This window comes from Camelus bactrianus, chromosome 11 (genome assembly GCF_048773025.1).
Source record: "Camelus bactrianus isolate YW-2024 breed Bactrian camel chromosome 11, ASM4877302v1, whole genome shotgun sequence".
Lineage (NCBI taxonomy): Eukaryota > Metazoa > Chordata > Mammalia > Artiodactyla > Camelidae > Camelus > Camelus bactrianus.
Window position 1 is genome coordinate 29,432,787 of NC_133549.1, and position 12,653 is coordinate 29,445,439.

The window sequence follows — 12,653 nt, forward strand, 5'->3', positions numbered from 1 at the left end:
AGGAGAGCGAGCTACAGGCAGACCCACGCTGAAGGGCAGGTTAGTATTTGGCATGGAGGGCTGGAGGCCTTCCTGTTAGTCCTTAATGACCAAGGCTCCCCAGGCCTGTGCAGTTGGAGCTGCCCAGTGTGCCCGGGGGAAGCAGGCGGGGCGTGGAGATTATTAGCTGTGTGGCCTCGCGGCTGCCTGAGCTGTCTGAGCTGTCTGGCTTTGGAGACACAGAAAACTAATCACAGCCCCCGTGTGGTGCCGTTGAGGCCAAGTCTGGAGGAGCCCTCACTCTGGCTGGACTCCAAGAGAGCACAGACCTGCACCCAGACAGGAAGGAAGGGGTTCCACTTAAGTGGTCTGTTGTGTTCAAACTTTCACGAATTTATTTAATGGAGCAGTGGAACCCTTTCCTCAGGCAAACTCTTCATAGAACCCCACTCTACGGGGCAGAGTAGTTCTCAGTTCAGCTGCCCCCTGGTGGTCCTAAACTCTTCTGAACCCTAGGCCTCCAGTGATCACACCCCAGGGTAGGGATGGGTGAGCCCCTTACATGGTGGCCTTGAGAAACAGTGACCTGTCCCGAGAAGACAGGCAATGCCAGAGGGGTGAGTGATGCTGAAAATGAAGGCAGGGCTCTGGGTTTCTGGAACTTCTGGGTTCTGATCACAACCCTTTAGATCTTTGGTGATAAGATGTCATCAGACCTCTGTCTTAAAAGTTAAAAATAATTCATTCATCAGATAATATTTGAGAATTGTTTTAGAGTTTCTTAATGACATGTAGGTATACGATGACCAGAAGGAACGAAAACGATCATTTAATTGGCATGGATTGTCCTCTTATGATGTTTTAAATCCAAGTCACAAATTTTCAAATAGTAGGCAATCGATAAGTGTTTGTTGATGAATAATACTACAATTTATAGAAGTCTTTCTGAATATTCGTTATGGTGCACTCATGTGCTTTACCTCATTTAATCTCTAGCAATTTATGCGGTAGCACAAAAATTTGCCATTTTTATTATTGGCACTTTGCTGACGGGAAAAGCAAGGCTTGGGGAAGTTAAGTAATTTACCTAAGATCACACAGTGAGACGTGGGATCTGCTCTGACTTCAGGACCTGAGCTCTTTGCTCTCCTGATCTGTTGCTTATTATTATAACATTAACGTTCACCTATTGAGCACGTACCATAAACCAGCTACCGAGTTAGAAGTGCTCTGCATAGTATGATCTGAGTCATCCTCATGAATTTGGAAAGAAGTTTTCTGATCCTCATTTTATAAATGTAGACATTGAGATCTGAAGAGGTTAAGTAGTTGCTTGAGATGGCTCAGATGGTGAACTGGCAAGACGTTGAACCTCGTATTATGTGACTCTGACGTCCATGTGCTGCATGCTGATTAAATTATCTCACTCGACCCTCCTGATAGCCCCATGGTAGGGAGAAGGCTTAGCTCTACCACCCCTGTGTTCTAGATGAGAACACAGGCTACAAGATGTTTCACCCCGGGTTTCCACCTGGCGGGGGCCTGGGACCTAATCCTAGGTCATGGGCTCCACTGGCCACGATCGTGTGGTGACACGCTTGTACTTGGGAGAGAAGGAGTTAGCCCTACCCTCCTTGGGAAGGCCGCCTGCCATTTTGGACCTAGGTTTCCTCAATTTGAAGCAAAACTACCATGGAGAGCTGGGGAGGCTTTGGCGAATCCCACTTTTCAACCTAGGAAAGAAAGAATTCACTTCACACACGGAGATTTGTGGAAGGCCACAGGCTAAAGTCTAGAAACTCTTGATATCTATGCCTAGAGCTTGCCCGTTTTTGAGATTTGGTGAGTGGGCCGGTCAGCTGATCTTGAAATTGCCCTTGGTTAATGGTGAACTTGATCCCATTCAAAGAGGCAGCATTCAGTCCAGCTGCTTCATACATCCCTTCTTTTGTCACTGGTTAGTTAGGTCCTAGTGACATTTCCAGCGCGTTCCTGTAACAGCCCTTGTACTTGAAAGAGAATTTTCTTTCTGTAGCTCAAACCACAGGAGGACTCGCAAGACAGCTATCTCCCCAGGTGAGACTTCTTAAATGGGAGTTAAGTGCATGCATTTTCAAGAAACTAAACTCCCCTCATATATAATTTAACCTAGAAAAGAAAGCAAAATTGAGAGAGTGGTATGATTACATTGTGTGAAGACTCGTAACTGTACCTCCCCCAGTCTCATGGAAGCCATGCACGCTTTCACTGTTTGGCTTGTCTCTAATGCTGTGGGGTGTGGGCTAAATGTGATATTGTAATAATACTGCGGGTTTCTCTAACCATAGTTTTGGGCTGTGGATTGAAATAGTGAATTACTCCTAGCAGACTGAATGGGCAGTCAGACTGCCAGCCAGTTCTCCTCATAAAACAAAGCAATAGATAAATAAAGGAGAGCCAACTCACTTAACCCGCATGACTCTGTGCGCCGCTAATTATTAACCCAGGCTCAAGAGAAGGGTTCACCCCGAGTGGAGTTAAATCATTTTTAATAGAGGTAAACACTAGCCATGTGCATGAGTAGCACTCAAGAAAGTTTTTAATCAGCAATGTTTAAGAATCACCCTACCTAATTGCCATAACTTATAATCTAGTCTTTTTATGGTCCTTGTCTCTGGAGGACTCAGTGCATTAAAGATCTCTGGGGTGTGAATCTCTCAGTTGCTATGGGGGAGGTGGGCAAGCATCGTTGATGCTCATTCGTAACAGAAGAAATTGGACGTCGAGGCTAAGAAAGGCAAGTCTGAGTCTTTCTCGTTTTCTTCTTCCCACTTCTGAATCACCAGTTTATAATGCCCTTTCATCTATCTAGAGGACCAGAATGGCTCCAGGGGGCGGGGGTGGGGCCTGAGAACAGGCTTTCTTTGTTCACATGGATGATTGGGGTTGAGGTTTCTCTCCCTTGGGAAGTGAATATGAGCAGAGCTTTGTCTGAAGGAGTTCATTTCCTCTGCACAAGTGTCCCTGGTGTCCCTGGGGCTCAACCTGACTGTGGCCAGGGTGAGCGCTGGCAACTCCCAACTCTGTACTTGTGTGGATTTCCAGTTCCTGGGAGAGCAGAGAAGATGGCGCCAAGACTCACTCTCAGAGTCATTCTCCACAGCAGCAGGAGCGGGGAATGGGGAAATGTTTGTGTAAATCATCTGACTTAACCTTCCCAGCACCATGGCGTGTGTATTAAAATATCTCCAGGTCCGCGAGGAAGAAACTCAGGCTCAGATAATGTAAGTGATTGACTCCCAAACAATTTTTAGTGGTTGGTTAGACTGGAAGGAGATGATTGCATTCAAATTTGAGGCCATTTGATTTTTATAAGTTGACTAGTCCCTACAGATTGAGAGCTGATGGTAGTGGACAGAAACTCCAGAATAGGAGATAAGGGTATTTCTTATCTTTACATTTATGTCTTCTGAGGTCTTGGTGGGGAGAGGCTGGGTGAAATGTTGCCAGACAGCAAAGAATCCACTCCTCACTTAATTTCCATTCTTCTGTCCATGAATCATTCGAGCCTGAGCCTGGATGGCTGCTTCAGTCTGGAAAAGTGGAATTTTAAAGAAGGTACCCAAGCAGTAATTATTCAGAGCAAAGAGCTAAATAATGCTAAGAACAGAATGATTTATGCCATAGACTACAAAAGACATAAATTTAGAGTGTAAATTACAAGATAACTCGTGCAAAATTGTTGCAATATTTATACTAGTGTTTATTAAAATTTACATTTGAATGAAAAGGTGCAAAATGTAAATGAAGCTGAAAAGAGGGTTTTAAAAATCTGAAATAGCTTCTATGAAAATCAGGACAGTTTTCTGTAATAGAGGAAACTAATAGTACTCCATACAGACTTGTCTGCTAACCCATGAAATGTACAGTGGAATTGGAAGGAATAAGGTCTCTTATTCCTGAACCCTGCCTGAATTTCCTCTCTCCCTGACCAGTAATGCTTTTCAGTGATTCAAATCAGTACTGAATTTTGAAGGAAGTACTCCCTGTCAAAAGCCATGGAGAGGTTGAGGATTCTGGATGGATGTCGAGACTGGATCCGTATTTGAAAGACTAATCTTATTTCACTGATGTTTTCAATGTTGGAAATTTTTGTCTGTATTCATTAGAGGAGAATGATAAATCTCTAATTTGTACTTGGCTAATAATAGGGATGAGCTTTTGTGCTTCACTGAGGTTAAATGAATCTCGTGTAGTCCTGGCTTAGCCTTTAAAGGGCGCCATGTGTGACTTTGGGAAAAATCTCTTACTTCCTTGGGACTCAGTCTCCCCATCTGTATAATAAGGGGGTTTGAGCAGATGAGTGCTAAGACAGACCTGCCCTCTGTCCTTCCCTCCTGTGTGGGATCCCACCATGCCAGGAAGTTAGGACCCACAAAGGCAATTAAGACACATAGCTCTTGTTCTCAGGGGCTCATGGGCTACATAAATAACTAATTATAACATGAGCTATAATTGCAACGTTACTCTAGGAGCACAGAGGCGGAAGGGGTGACTTCCCTCTCTGTAGGGATAGGCTGTGAGAAACTTCACTGTGGCTGTGACATTTGAAGGCGGAGGAGGAGGGCTCCTCCAGGTGTGCAGGCTGGTCAGAGGGTGAGTGGTTCAGACTGTGCTTTGCAGGCAGCAAATGCACGTGACTGCAGTATATTTAGGGAGCTGCACACGGTCCTTCTCTCAGTCTCTGGACAGTGTCAGGGTATAGGAGCTGAGTGGCATTCTGCACACTATGGTGTCAGAACTTGGGCCAGTGATGAATCACTGAGGTGAGAGAATAATGTGCAGCATGTATAAATTAGAGCAGAATTAAAGTTGTCCTGGGATGGCGCTATCACACATTTACATCCCGGTTGGCTTTCAGGAAAAGGAAAGGGTGGTGATTTAGACAACTCCCTGAGAGCTGTGAGCCTGCAGTCTGTCTCATTGGTACCAAAGCCGCTGGCTTGGGTATGCCCTGGGGAGCATGTGTATTGCATGTGAATGACAGTCCTCGTGGGGGTCACACGTGCCCCCGTGGAATGAAAACTACTCTCACAGGTATTCTCTCCTTGCAGTCTGTTTAACCCCAGGTGCATGTTTCATCCGTACCATTTGTGGGCCATTGTAACTTCAGAGGATCTGTTGTTTTAGTTGACAACTGACAGCAAATTTAGATATTGATCTGGTTCTTAGTTTTTAAGATACAGTTGATCAGTTTTAAATCCAGATTATAAATGTAAGGCTTTTTCATTGTTAACAATTAAAATCATACAGAAATACTTACATACGATTTAAAAAATAGCCCCAGATTCCATAACCTGAAGATAAATATTTCTATGACCATCATAGAAACACCTTTAGGTATTTCATTAGATGAAATTCCTAGCAGTGGCATCGTACGTCTAGGCATGTATATTTAACACTTCCATACATACTGTCAAACTATCTTCTGGAAGTTTCATACCTGTTTACAACCCCACGGGCAGGGCAAGAACTAGCTCACATTTGGGTGGTGCTGTCTGTTTCCTGCCAGTGCTGTCTTCCACATTTAAGTGGCTGAATGAGAAAGAACGAGCAGACAAAAATACTTTTGGGGCGACTGGGAGGCAGTAGAAGCAGGGTGAACCTGAATACATGGGCTGGATGTCACAAGTACCTGGCACGTGTGTTCTCCAGAAGATACGGATGCAGTGCCACAACTCCTAATTGCCCGACGCTGAAAACACTCCAAATCTCCATCCACATTGGGATGGAGAAATAAATTACGGTATAATCACGCAATGAAGTACTATCCAGCAGTGAGAATGCACGATCTACTGCGTGCTACAGCGTGGTGACTCCCACGATCACTGCGGAGCAAAGAAGGCAGACAGAAAAAATTCGTACTGTGTCAGTCCATTTATATGAAGTTCAACAACGGGCAAAACGAATGTAAAGTGTTAGAAGTCACGCCAGTGGTTGTCCTTGGCGGGTGTCAGTAACTGCTTGTTCATTTACGCTTTTTGCTGAGATGCGTGTTCCCTGGTGCCAGACCTAGTGCTTGGCATACAGTCGCCTCTCAAATATTTGTTGAAAAAGAGTAATTAACATTTTTGTCACCTTTTAAGAGATTCTGACTTAGGACTGAATATGGAGATATGGTGTTACTAGTTGTGAGTTATAACGTGGAGAATTCATACCAATGTTGTGCTCATTATGATTGAAATACGGAACTTCAGCACACTTATAGGCCCTTCCTCTTCAGTGCACTCATAGGCCCTTCCTCTGTTTACCCTGTTATGTGCTATTGTTGCTGTGTTGTTATCGATAAACTGGTCAGGCAGCTTAGTCGTGGGTAGGGAGATGCTTTTTGGAATCGGAGACTTGGGTTCAATCCTAAGCCCATTGCTTATTCCTCTGTGGCCTTGGATGAGTCACTCAACCTTCCAGAGGTTCAGTTTCCAAACCATCTGTAAAGTGGAAATAATAATACAGCCCACTTTATAGGGTTGCTGTGAAAATAATAATAATATAAACATTAATGGTAACCGCCAAGTCTTACATGTTTACTGTGGCACCGATCTAAGCCTTTAAAACACAGGATGTAATTTGCTTTATCTTTCCAATGCTTTTGCCTGTTTGTGGTTTAGGGGACTGTAAGCCACTGAGTTAGTAAGCATCGAGCCAGGATATAAACCCAGGCAGTTCCCTTCCAGAGCTCAAGCTCTTTAACCACTGCCTTTGAGTAGAGGAAATATTGTACCGAGAGTGCTTAGCAAAGTCAGCATATGTGAGCTCTGATGATCACCACTGTCGTTTTCAACATGATGATTAATATTTTTTCTCCTCTCTCTCTCCCCTTCTTCTCCCCTGTTTTTCCTCCCTCCTGGCAGATGTTTTCCAGCAAGGTAAGCTCACTGCCTCCTGCCTACTTTTCCGCTGGCTGTGCTCTTTGGGGAAAGGGTATCATCTGTGTGCAGAGAGTTACGGGGCTTGCAGGCTCAGCGCATGTGTCCCGGGGGCTTTAGGAGGTTCCATGAGGATGAGGGCCTGCGGTGGCCTGAGGTGCCGTCTGCCTTCCTGGGCTTCTGATGTCCAGCCTCTCTGCTTCCTCTAGACCCTGCTTGGGGGTGGGGTGCGGACCAGACAGTTGGGGCAGGGGTACTGAGGAGAGGTTTATGGCTGGGAGCCTGTCTGAGGGCAGGGCTGCTGTGGGGCTGGTGAGGCCGGTGAGGAGTAGGTGTCTCTGGAGGGGAGTGGAGGCCCCCAGCCCCTCAGGGCTCCTGCATCAAGGCCAGGTGCTGCTTGGTCAGGGCTTCACAAGCCACCTCCACCCGGGGAGTTCTCTGCCAGGCAAAAGTGTCACTGTCCTGGAGATATGGGCGTGACCACATCTGGCTGGTCGCTTCGTGCCCCTCAACCCAGTGGTGCCTCACCACCCCTCCAGTTGGGCCTGTGACTGCAGAGAGCCCATCCAGGGTGCAGTGTCTTGTGTGTTTAGCCAGCAGGAGCTCACGTGTCCCGGGGAGCTGGCAAGGGAGCGCCTTCCCGAGACTGTGTCTTCCGGTGGGTGGTTCAGTCCCCACTGGGGATCCACAGCCATGTGCTCTGGGAGACTCATGGGCGTAGCCTTGTTGAACCTGCTGGATACCCATTAAGGGGGGAAATACCTCTTTCCCTTTCTGATCACAGTCTGAGGCTACCAGGTCAAACTGGCAGGACCTGACAGTTTATATTCAAGTTGGGAAATATGTCTGTGGCACACATCTGCCACACCTTTCTTGAATTCCAGGCTGGCTTAGAATAAAAGAGACTGGTTTAAAAATACATCCAGGCATCCCATATATAGCTGCCAAATAATCTTACAGGCTCGATACTTTCCTGACGATTATTTCCCCCCAAACAGGCAGCGTGTTATGGAGAAGGTCTGTCTGCTGTCTCTACTAGAAGCACGGTTGTGGGTAACAATGAGGGGACTGTTGTGTTATCTTTTAAGAGTCTGGAGACCTAGACTTACTTTTATAAATAATTCATAAATCCCAGCAAGCCATAAGTAATAAGTTCCATTTGGCTAGAGACTAAGAAATGAGCAAAATTGAGAAGGTACCTTGGCTGTTGCCTGAATGCCGTCAGGGCCCCCGGCTACAGTTCATCTTCTTCCTTGACAAATTGGGGGTTCAGTGGGACTCTTTGAGAGGAGAATTTTTTTGTCTATGATCTTGAACGCCTGTGTCCCCTCCCCGGCCCCCAACACTGAATTACATTTTTCCTTGTGAGACATAAAATGCTCGAGTTTGGAAAGTCTTGCTGGAGCACGTGTAGCGAGGCCGCTGGAGGATGGGGAGAGGAAAGGTTTGTATCAGATCTGGCTTTTCTACCCACAACCATGAGCACGTGCAGTTGTTGGAGTCCGTGTAAAAAATGGCTTATCAGGCTATTTGTGTCAAATTTGCCTCCTTTTTAATCAGTCATGCCATTTGATTGATGGGATTTGCCTGTCAGTAACAGTGATATGCAGAGCAGGAGTTATAATCATCTGCAAATCACAGGCTATGGAGACTTACTAGCATCTTCCAGGGATGGAAGCTGCTGGCCACCCGTTGCCCTGCGACACGGTGGGCGGCAGCTCCCTCCTAAGATGTTACTAGGATCTCGGGTGGGGAGAGCTGAACTTGCTTTTGGGAACTTGCTTTGGCCTTACAGGACCATTTCACACAGAGAGGCACTCTCTGAAATGATGGCCCAGAACTCGCCAGCTGGTTCCCCCTCCTTACCTTTGCTTCTGGCCATTCTGCCTGTGAAATTCCCACTCAGTAAAATGTGACAGTAAGAAACATGCCAGTGACAATAACATCAGACCAAGAGAAAAGGTTCTGTGTCTTACAGACAGAATCTAAAACACTGACTGCTCAACATCTTCTGGGGTTAAAACTCTGTTCCAGAATTGTGCCATTAACGTGAAACATGGTGGGGCCATGGGTAAACGGTAGAAAACCACATGGCTTCAGATGAACAGAAGCCACGGGGTAGTTTCTGAAGCCCATCCACACAGGACAACTCTGAGCGGCTCTGGCACGACCACACCGTGGACATCCGGGCCCTGCTTGCTTTGCTTTGGCTTGCCCCAGGAGTCCCGGGCAGCTGGTGGGATGCTGCTTTGCAAATATGTCCTTCTGGCTGTGAGTGAGCGAGCGAGGCCCCTTTGCCCAGAGGAGTCCCTGTGTGTTTGGGCTGCTGTGCACTGTGGAGGCAGAAGAGGGAAGCAGGCTTGCAAGTTGCCAACATCAGACATTCTCAGAGGAAACCAAAGTTATTTCCTCTGGATTGCATTATCTTTTATTTCACTACAGATCAATCTTGTTACGGCAGATACAGCGCAGCAGCTCCTGCTCAGCCTTTCTCTGCTGTATCCGCGGTGTGGGCATGTGGGAGCGGATTTCTACCCTGTGCCATTTTAGAGCTCATCTCGGTTCTTTCGTGTGTAAATGCCACTTGCTGTGGTTAGACTACAGGGCATGAGACTGTCAAGGACCGGTGGGTCCACGCCTGGACCTCCTGTATGGACGGGGCCACGTTTTCAGGGAGCCTTAATTGACCCACATTCTCTGCTATCTGTAGAGCTCCCGAGCCATTGGATGGCTCTCAGGAATTCCGAAGTGCCACAGAATTGCTCTTCACAACATCACATGCGATTGAAAATGCTGTACGTGCACACGTGTCTCGAATCTCGAGTTTTAGACCAGTCGTTTAATAATGAAGTCAGGACCACACACACACGCACACACGCACACATGCACATACAGACACACACAGCTCATTTGAAATTGTTGAAGCACCCTTAAATGCTTATCCACAAGCTCAACCTTGATTCTGAAATCGAAAAGAAACCAAGAGAGTGGCTTGGAAGTGAGAGCATTACCACTCAGCTGGGTGTTTGAAAGCGTCACTGGGCACAGTTATAAAGATTTCACCATTGAGTTAATTCTCTGCTCAGTGAACTGAGGTCCCTTATAGACTCTGTGCCCGAGGAGACATAGCCTTTCCTCCTCCTTAGTTTTCACCCTGAGGTGGGATCTTGCTATTAGATTTTTCTTTCAGCTCAAGTAATTTTTGATACCTTTCAAACATAGTGCACTTGTTTATTTTGTAACTGGTCACCACGTGCCTGGCACTGTCTAGGTCTCAAGAATAAAGGCGTGACCAAGATGGCAAAGGCCCCCGTTCTCCTGGAACTCGTGGTTTAGATTGGAGACCATTTGGTGCCAAGTGTGCAAATTAATAAACAAGGCAAATTCCAAGAGGATACAAGCAGGGAAGAAAACAGCATGGACGGTGCACTGGGGGCTTGGAGGGCCACTTTAGGTGGGGTGGCCAGAGCATGACAAGAAAGACCAGCTATTGCAGAATCTGGGGGGACAGCAGCGGAACTTGCAAGGGAGGGGCTGCTGGGCAGGAACACCCCAGTGTTCCAGGATCAGAAGGAAGTGGGAGTAAAGGAGGGAGTTGTGTGAAATGAGCAAGGAGACAGGCGGGAGTAGGGTCTAGGAACAGAGGAAGGAAGTCCATAGTGGGCTTTAAGCAGAAGCATTTATGTATGCTTAGAAGACCCTCAGTTTTTGCTCCCAGCAGGGTTGCTGCCTTTGTTGAGAGCTTGGGCCAATTGTTTTGCCCTGTAGCCTCAGTTTTCCCATCTGTAAAATGAGAGGGTTGGGGAGATCCCTGACCCAACTTGGCTTCCTGCTGATGCTTTATTAGAGAAGTTTTAGGTGGATTTGAGTTAATAGGGTGCAGATTTTGACTATTATCGAGAGAACTTGGGTGAAAGCAGAGGTTCCCATTAGGCTGAGAATTAAGGTGAAAAGAAATGTGGTTTCAGACGTGTAACCTACTCACGTGGGCATCTGGAAACATCAGTTCTCTCCCATGTGGATTCATACTGGAATTCACCCTGGATGGCATTGCTTTTACGAATCTGAAGAGAACAATAAATCACAGTTTGCTTTCTGGCAGCCCAGCCAAGCCCGTTAATTGTTGAGGTGGACTTGTGGTGACAGGGACCGCTGTCATTTATAATGTGCTTGACTTAAGCTCTTTGCATATTTCAAATGTATTGGTCAGACTGCTGGGGCTGGATCTTAGGTTTTCCCAACCACTTTAGAAAACCCATCTATTATAAAGCTCTGACCCTTTATGCATGAATTATGGTCCCTCTGGTAATGTTATACATTATGAAATATTGTTTTCTTTATGAGTGTGGGATTGGGGTGAATAAATTAAATCTATTGTTCCCACTTCCAGGTAAAAACTCCAAGTTGTCATGTGACGTTAACTAGTAAATGACTAAAAAATGCATGAATGTTTTTATGAAACATTCACACTTCCTATATGCTAATATTTACTGTGTTTGTATATCACCCCTCATTCTGTCCAGAATCAGTAGAATATTCCGAGTCATGTAGGAAATTCATCCATCTTTCCAGCGCAAACTGAACAACATTACCATTTAATTTCATACGGATTCACTTTGTGTGTGTGTGTGTGTGTGTGTGTGTGAGAGAGATAGGAAGATGATAGGCATTTAGATGATATTTACATAATCATATTCTCTGAGATGCTTTGCCACATTCTGCGTGGGCTGTGCTGGGCGGCCTGTTCCCTGCCAGGTGGCCTCCGGTGCGCTTTTCATTGGAGCAGATTCACTGTGTGCTCACTCTCCTATCCTGGGGCGTGAGTTCGGGGTGAGGGTTCAGAGCCTTTCCACCCAGTAACTTGAGTTTAAAAATTGCCAGATCAATAAAGGGGGAAACTTTTATTGTCGAGATAGTTGCTAATAAGTTTTTCTTTTTAAAATTTTATCTTATTGGGATGATGATGATGATAATGGTCCCACCAGCATTTGTGTACCTCCTGTATTCCAGGCATTGGGACAGGAGCTTTACACACATTTTCTCATCGAATCTGCCCCCAAAGTTTGTGAAGTGGGTATTACAACCAGTAATCTCACTTTATAGAGGACAAAATTGAGGCACAGAACAGAATCCATCTAGTGATGGTTATATAACCAGTGAGTGGTAGAGCCAGGATCTTTTTTTTCCCCCCTGATTACTCTACAAAACAGTTTTAGATTTTCAGAAGCATTGTGAAGATAGTACAGAGAGTTCCCATATACCCCACATCCCATTTCCCCTCTTATTAACATCTTACATTAGTGTGATTCATTCGTTACAACTAATGACCCAATATTGATCCATTATTATTAACTAAGGTCTGTAGCTTATTCAGACTCCCCTAGTTTTTACCTCATGTCCTTTTTCTGTTCTGGGACCCCATCCAGGACACCACGTTGCATTTAGTTGTCATGTCTCCTTAGGCTCCTCTTGGCTGGGACAGTTTCACAGACTTACCTTGTTTCTGATGACCTTGACAGCTCTGAGCAGCACTGGTATTTTGAGTCTGTGTTGCAGATGCCCCTCTCTTGGAATTCGAGTGATGTTTTTCTCGTGATTAGATTGAGGTGTGATGGGTTTTGGGGAGGATCCCAAAGGTAGAGGGCCATTTGCACGACATCAAATCGAAGGCATTTCCTATCAACATGATCTCTGACTATCGATGTTGGTCTTTGACACTTGGCTGCGGGAGTGTCTGTCAAGTTCCTCCAGTGCAAAGTCACTTTTCCC

At 45.9% G+C, this 12,653-nt stretch overlaps 1 protein-coding gene across 6 annotated transcripts in view; it reads left to right on the top strand.

The window, feature by feature from the left end:
- GFRA1 (GDNF family receptor alpha 1) overlaps positions 1-12,653 on the top strand; it is a 195,018-nt gene that overhangs the window by 50,199 nt on the left and 132,166 nt on the right. For 5 of the 6 annotated variants that reach the window (XM_074373558.1, XM_074373557.1, XM_074373556.1 and 2 more), the window contains exon 5: positions 6,870-6,884. The exons of the other annotated variant lie outside the window; for it this stretch is intronic. In XM_074373558.1, the coding sequence (XP_074229659.1) occupies positions 6,870-6,884 (15 nt within the window). The remainder of the gene's footprint in view (positions 1-6,869; positions 6,885-12,653) is intronic. 6 annotated transcript variants of the gene reach the window in all.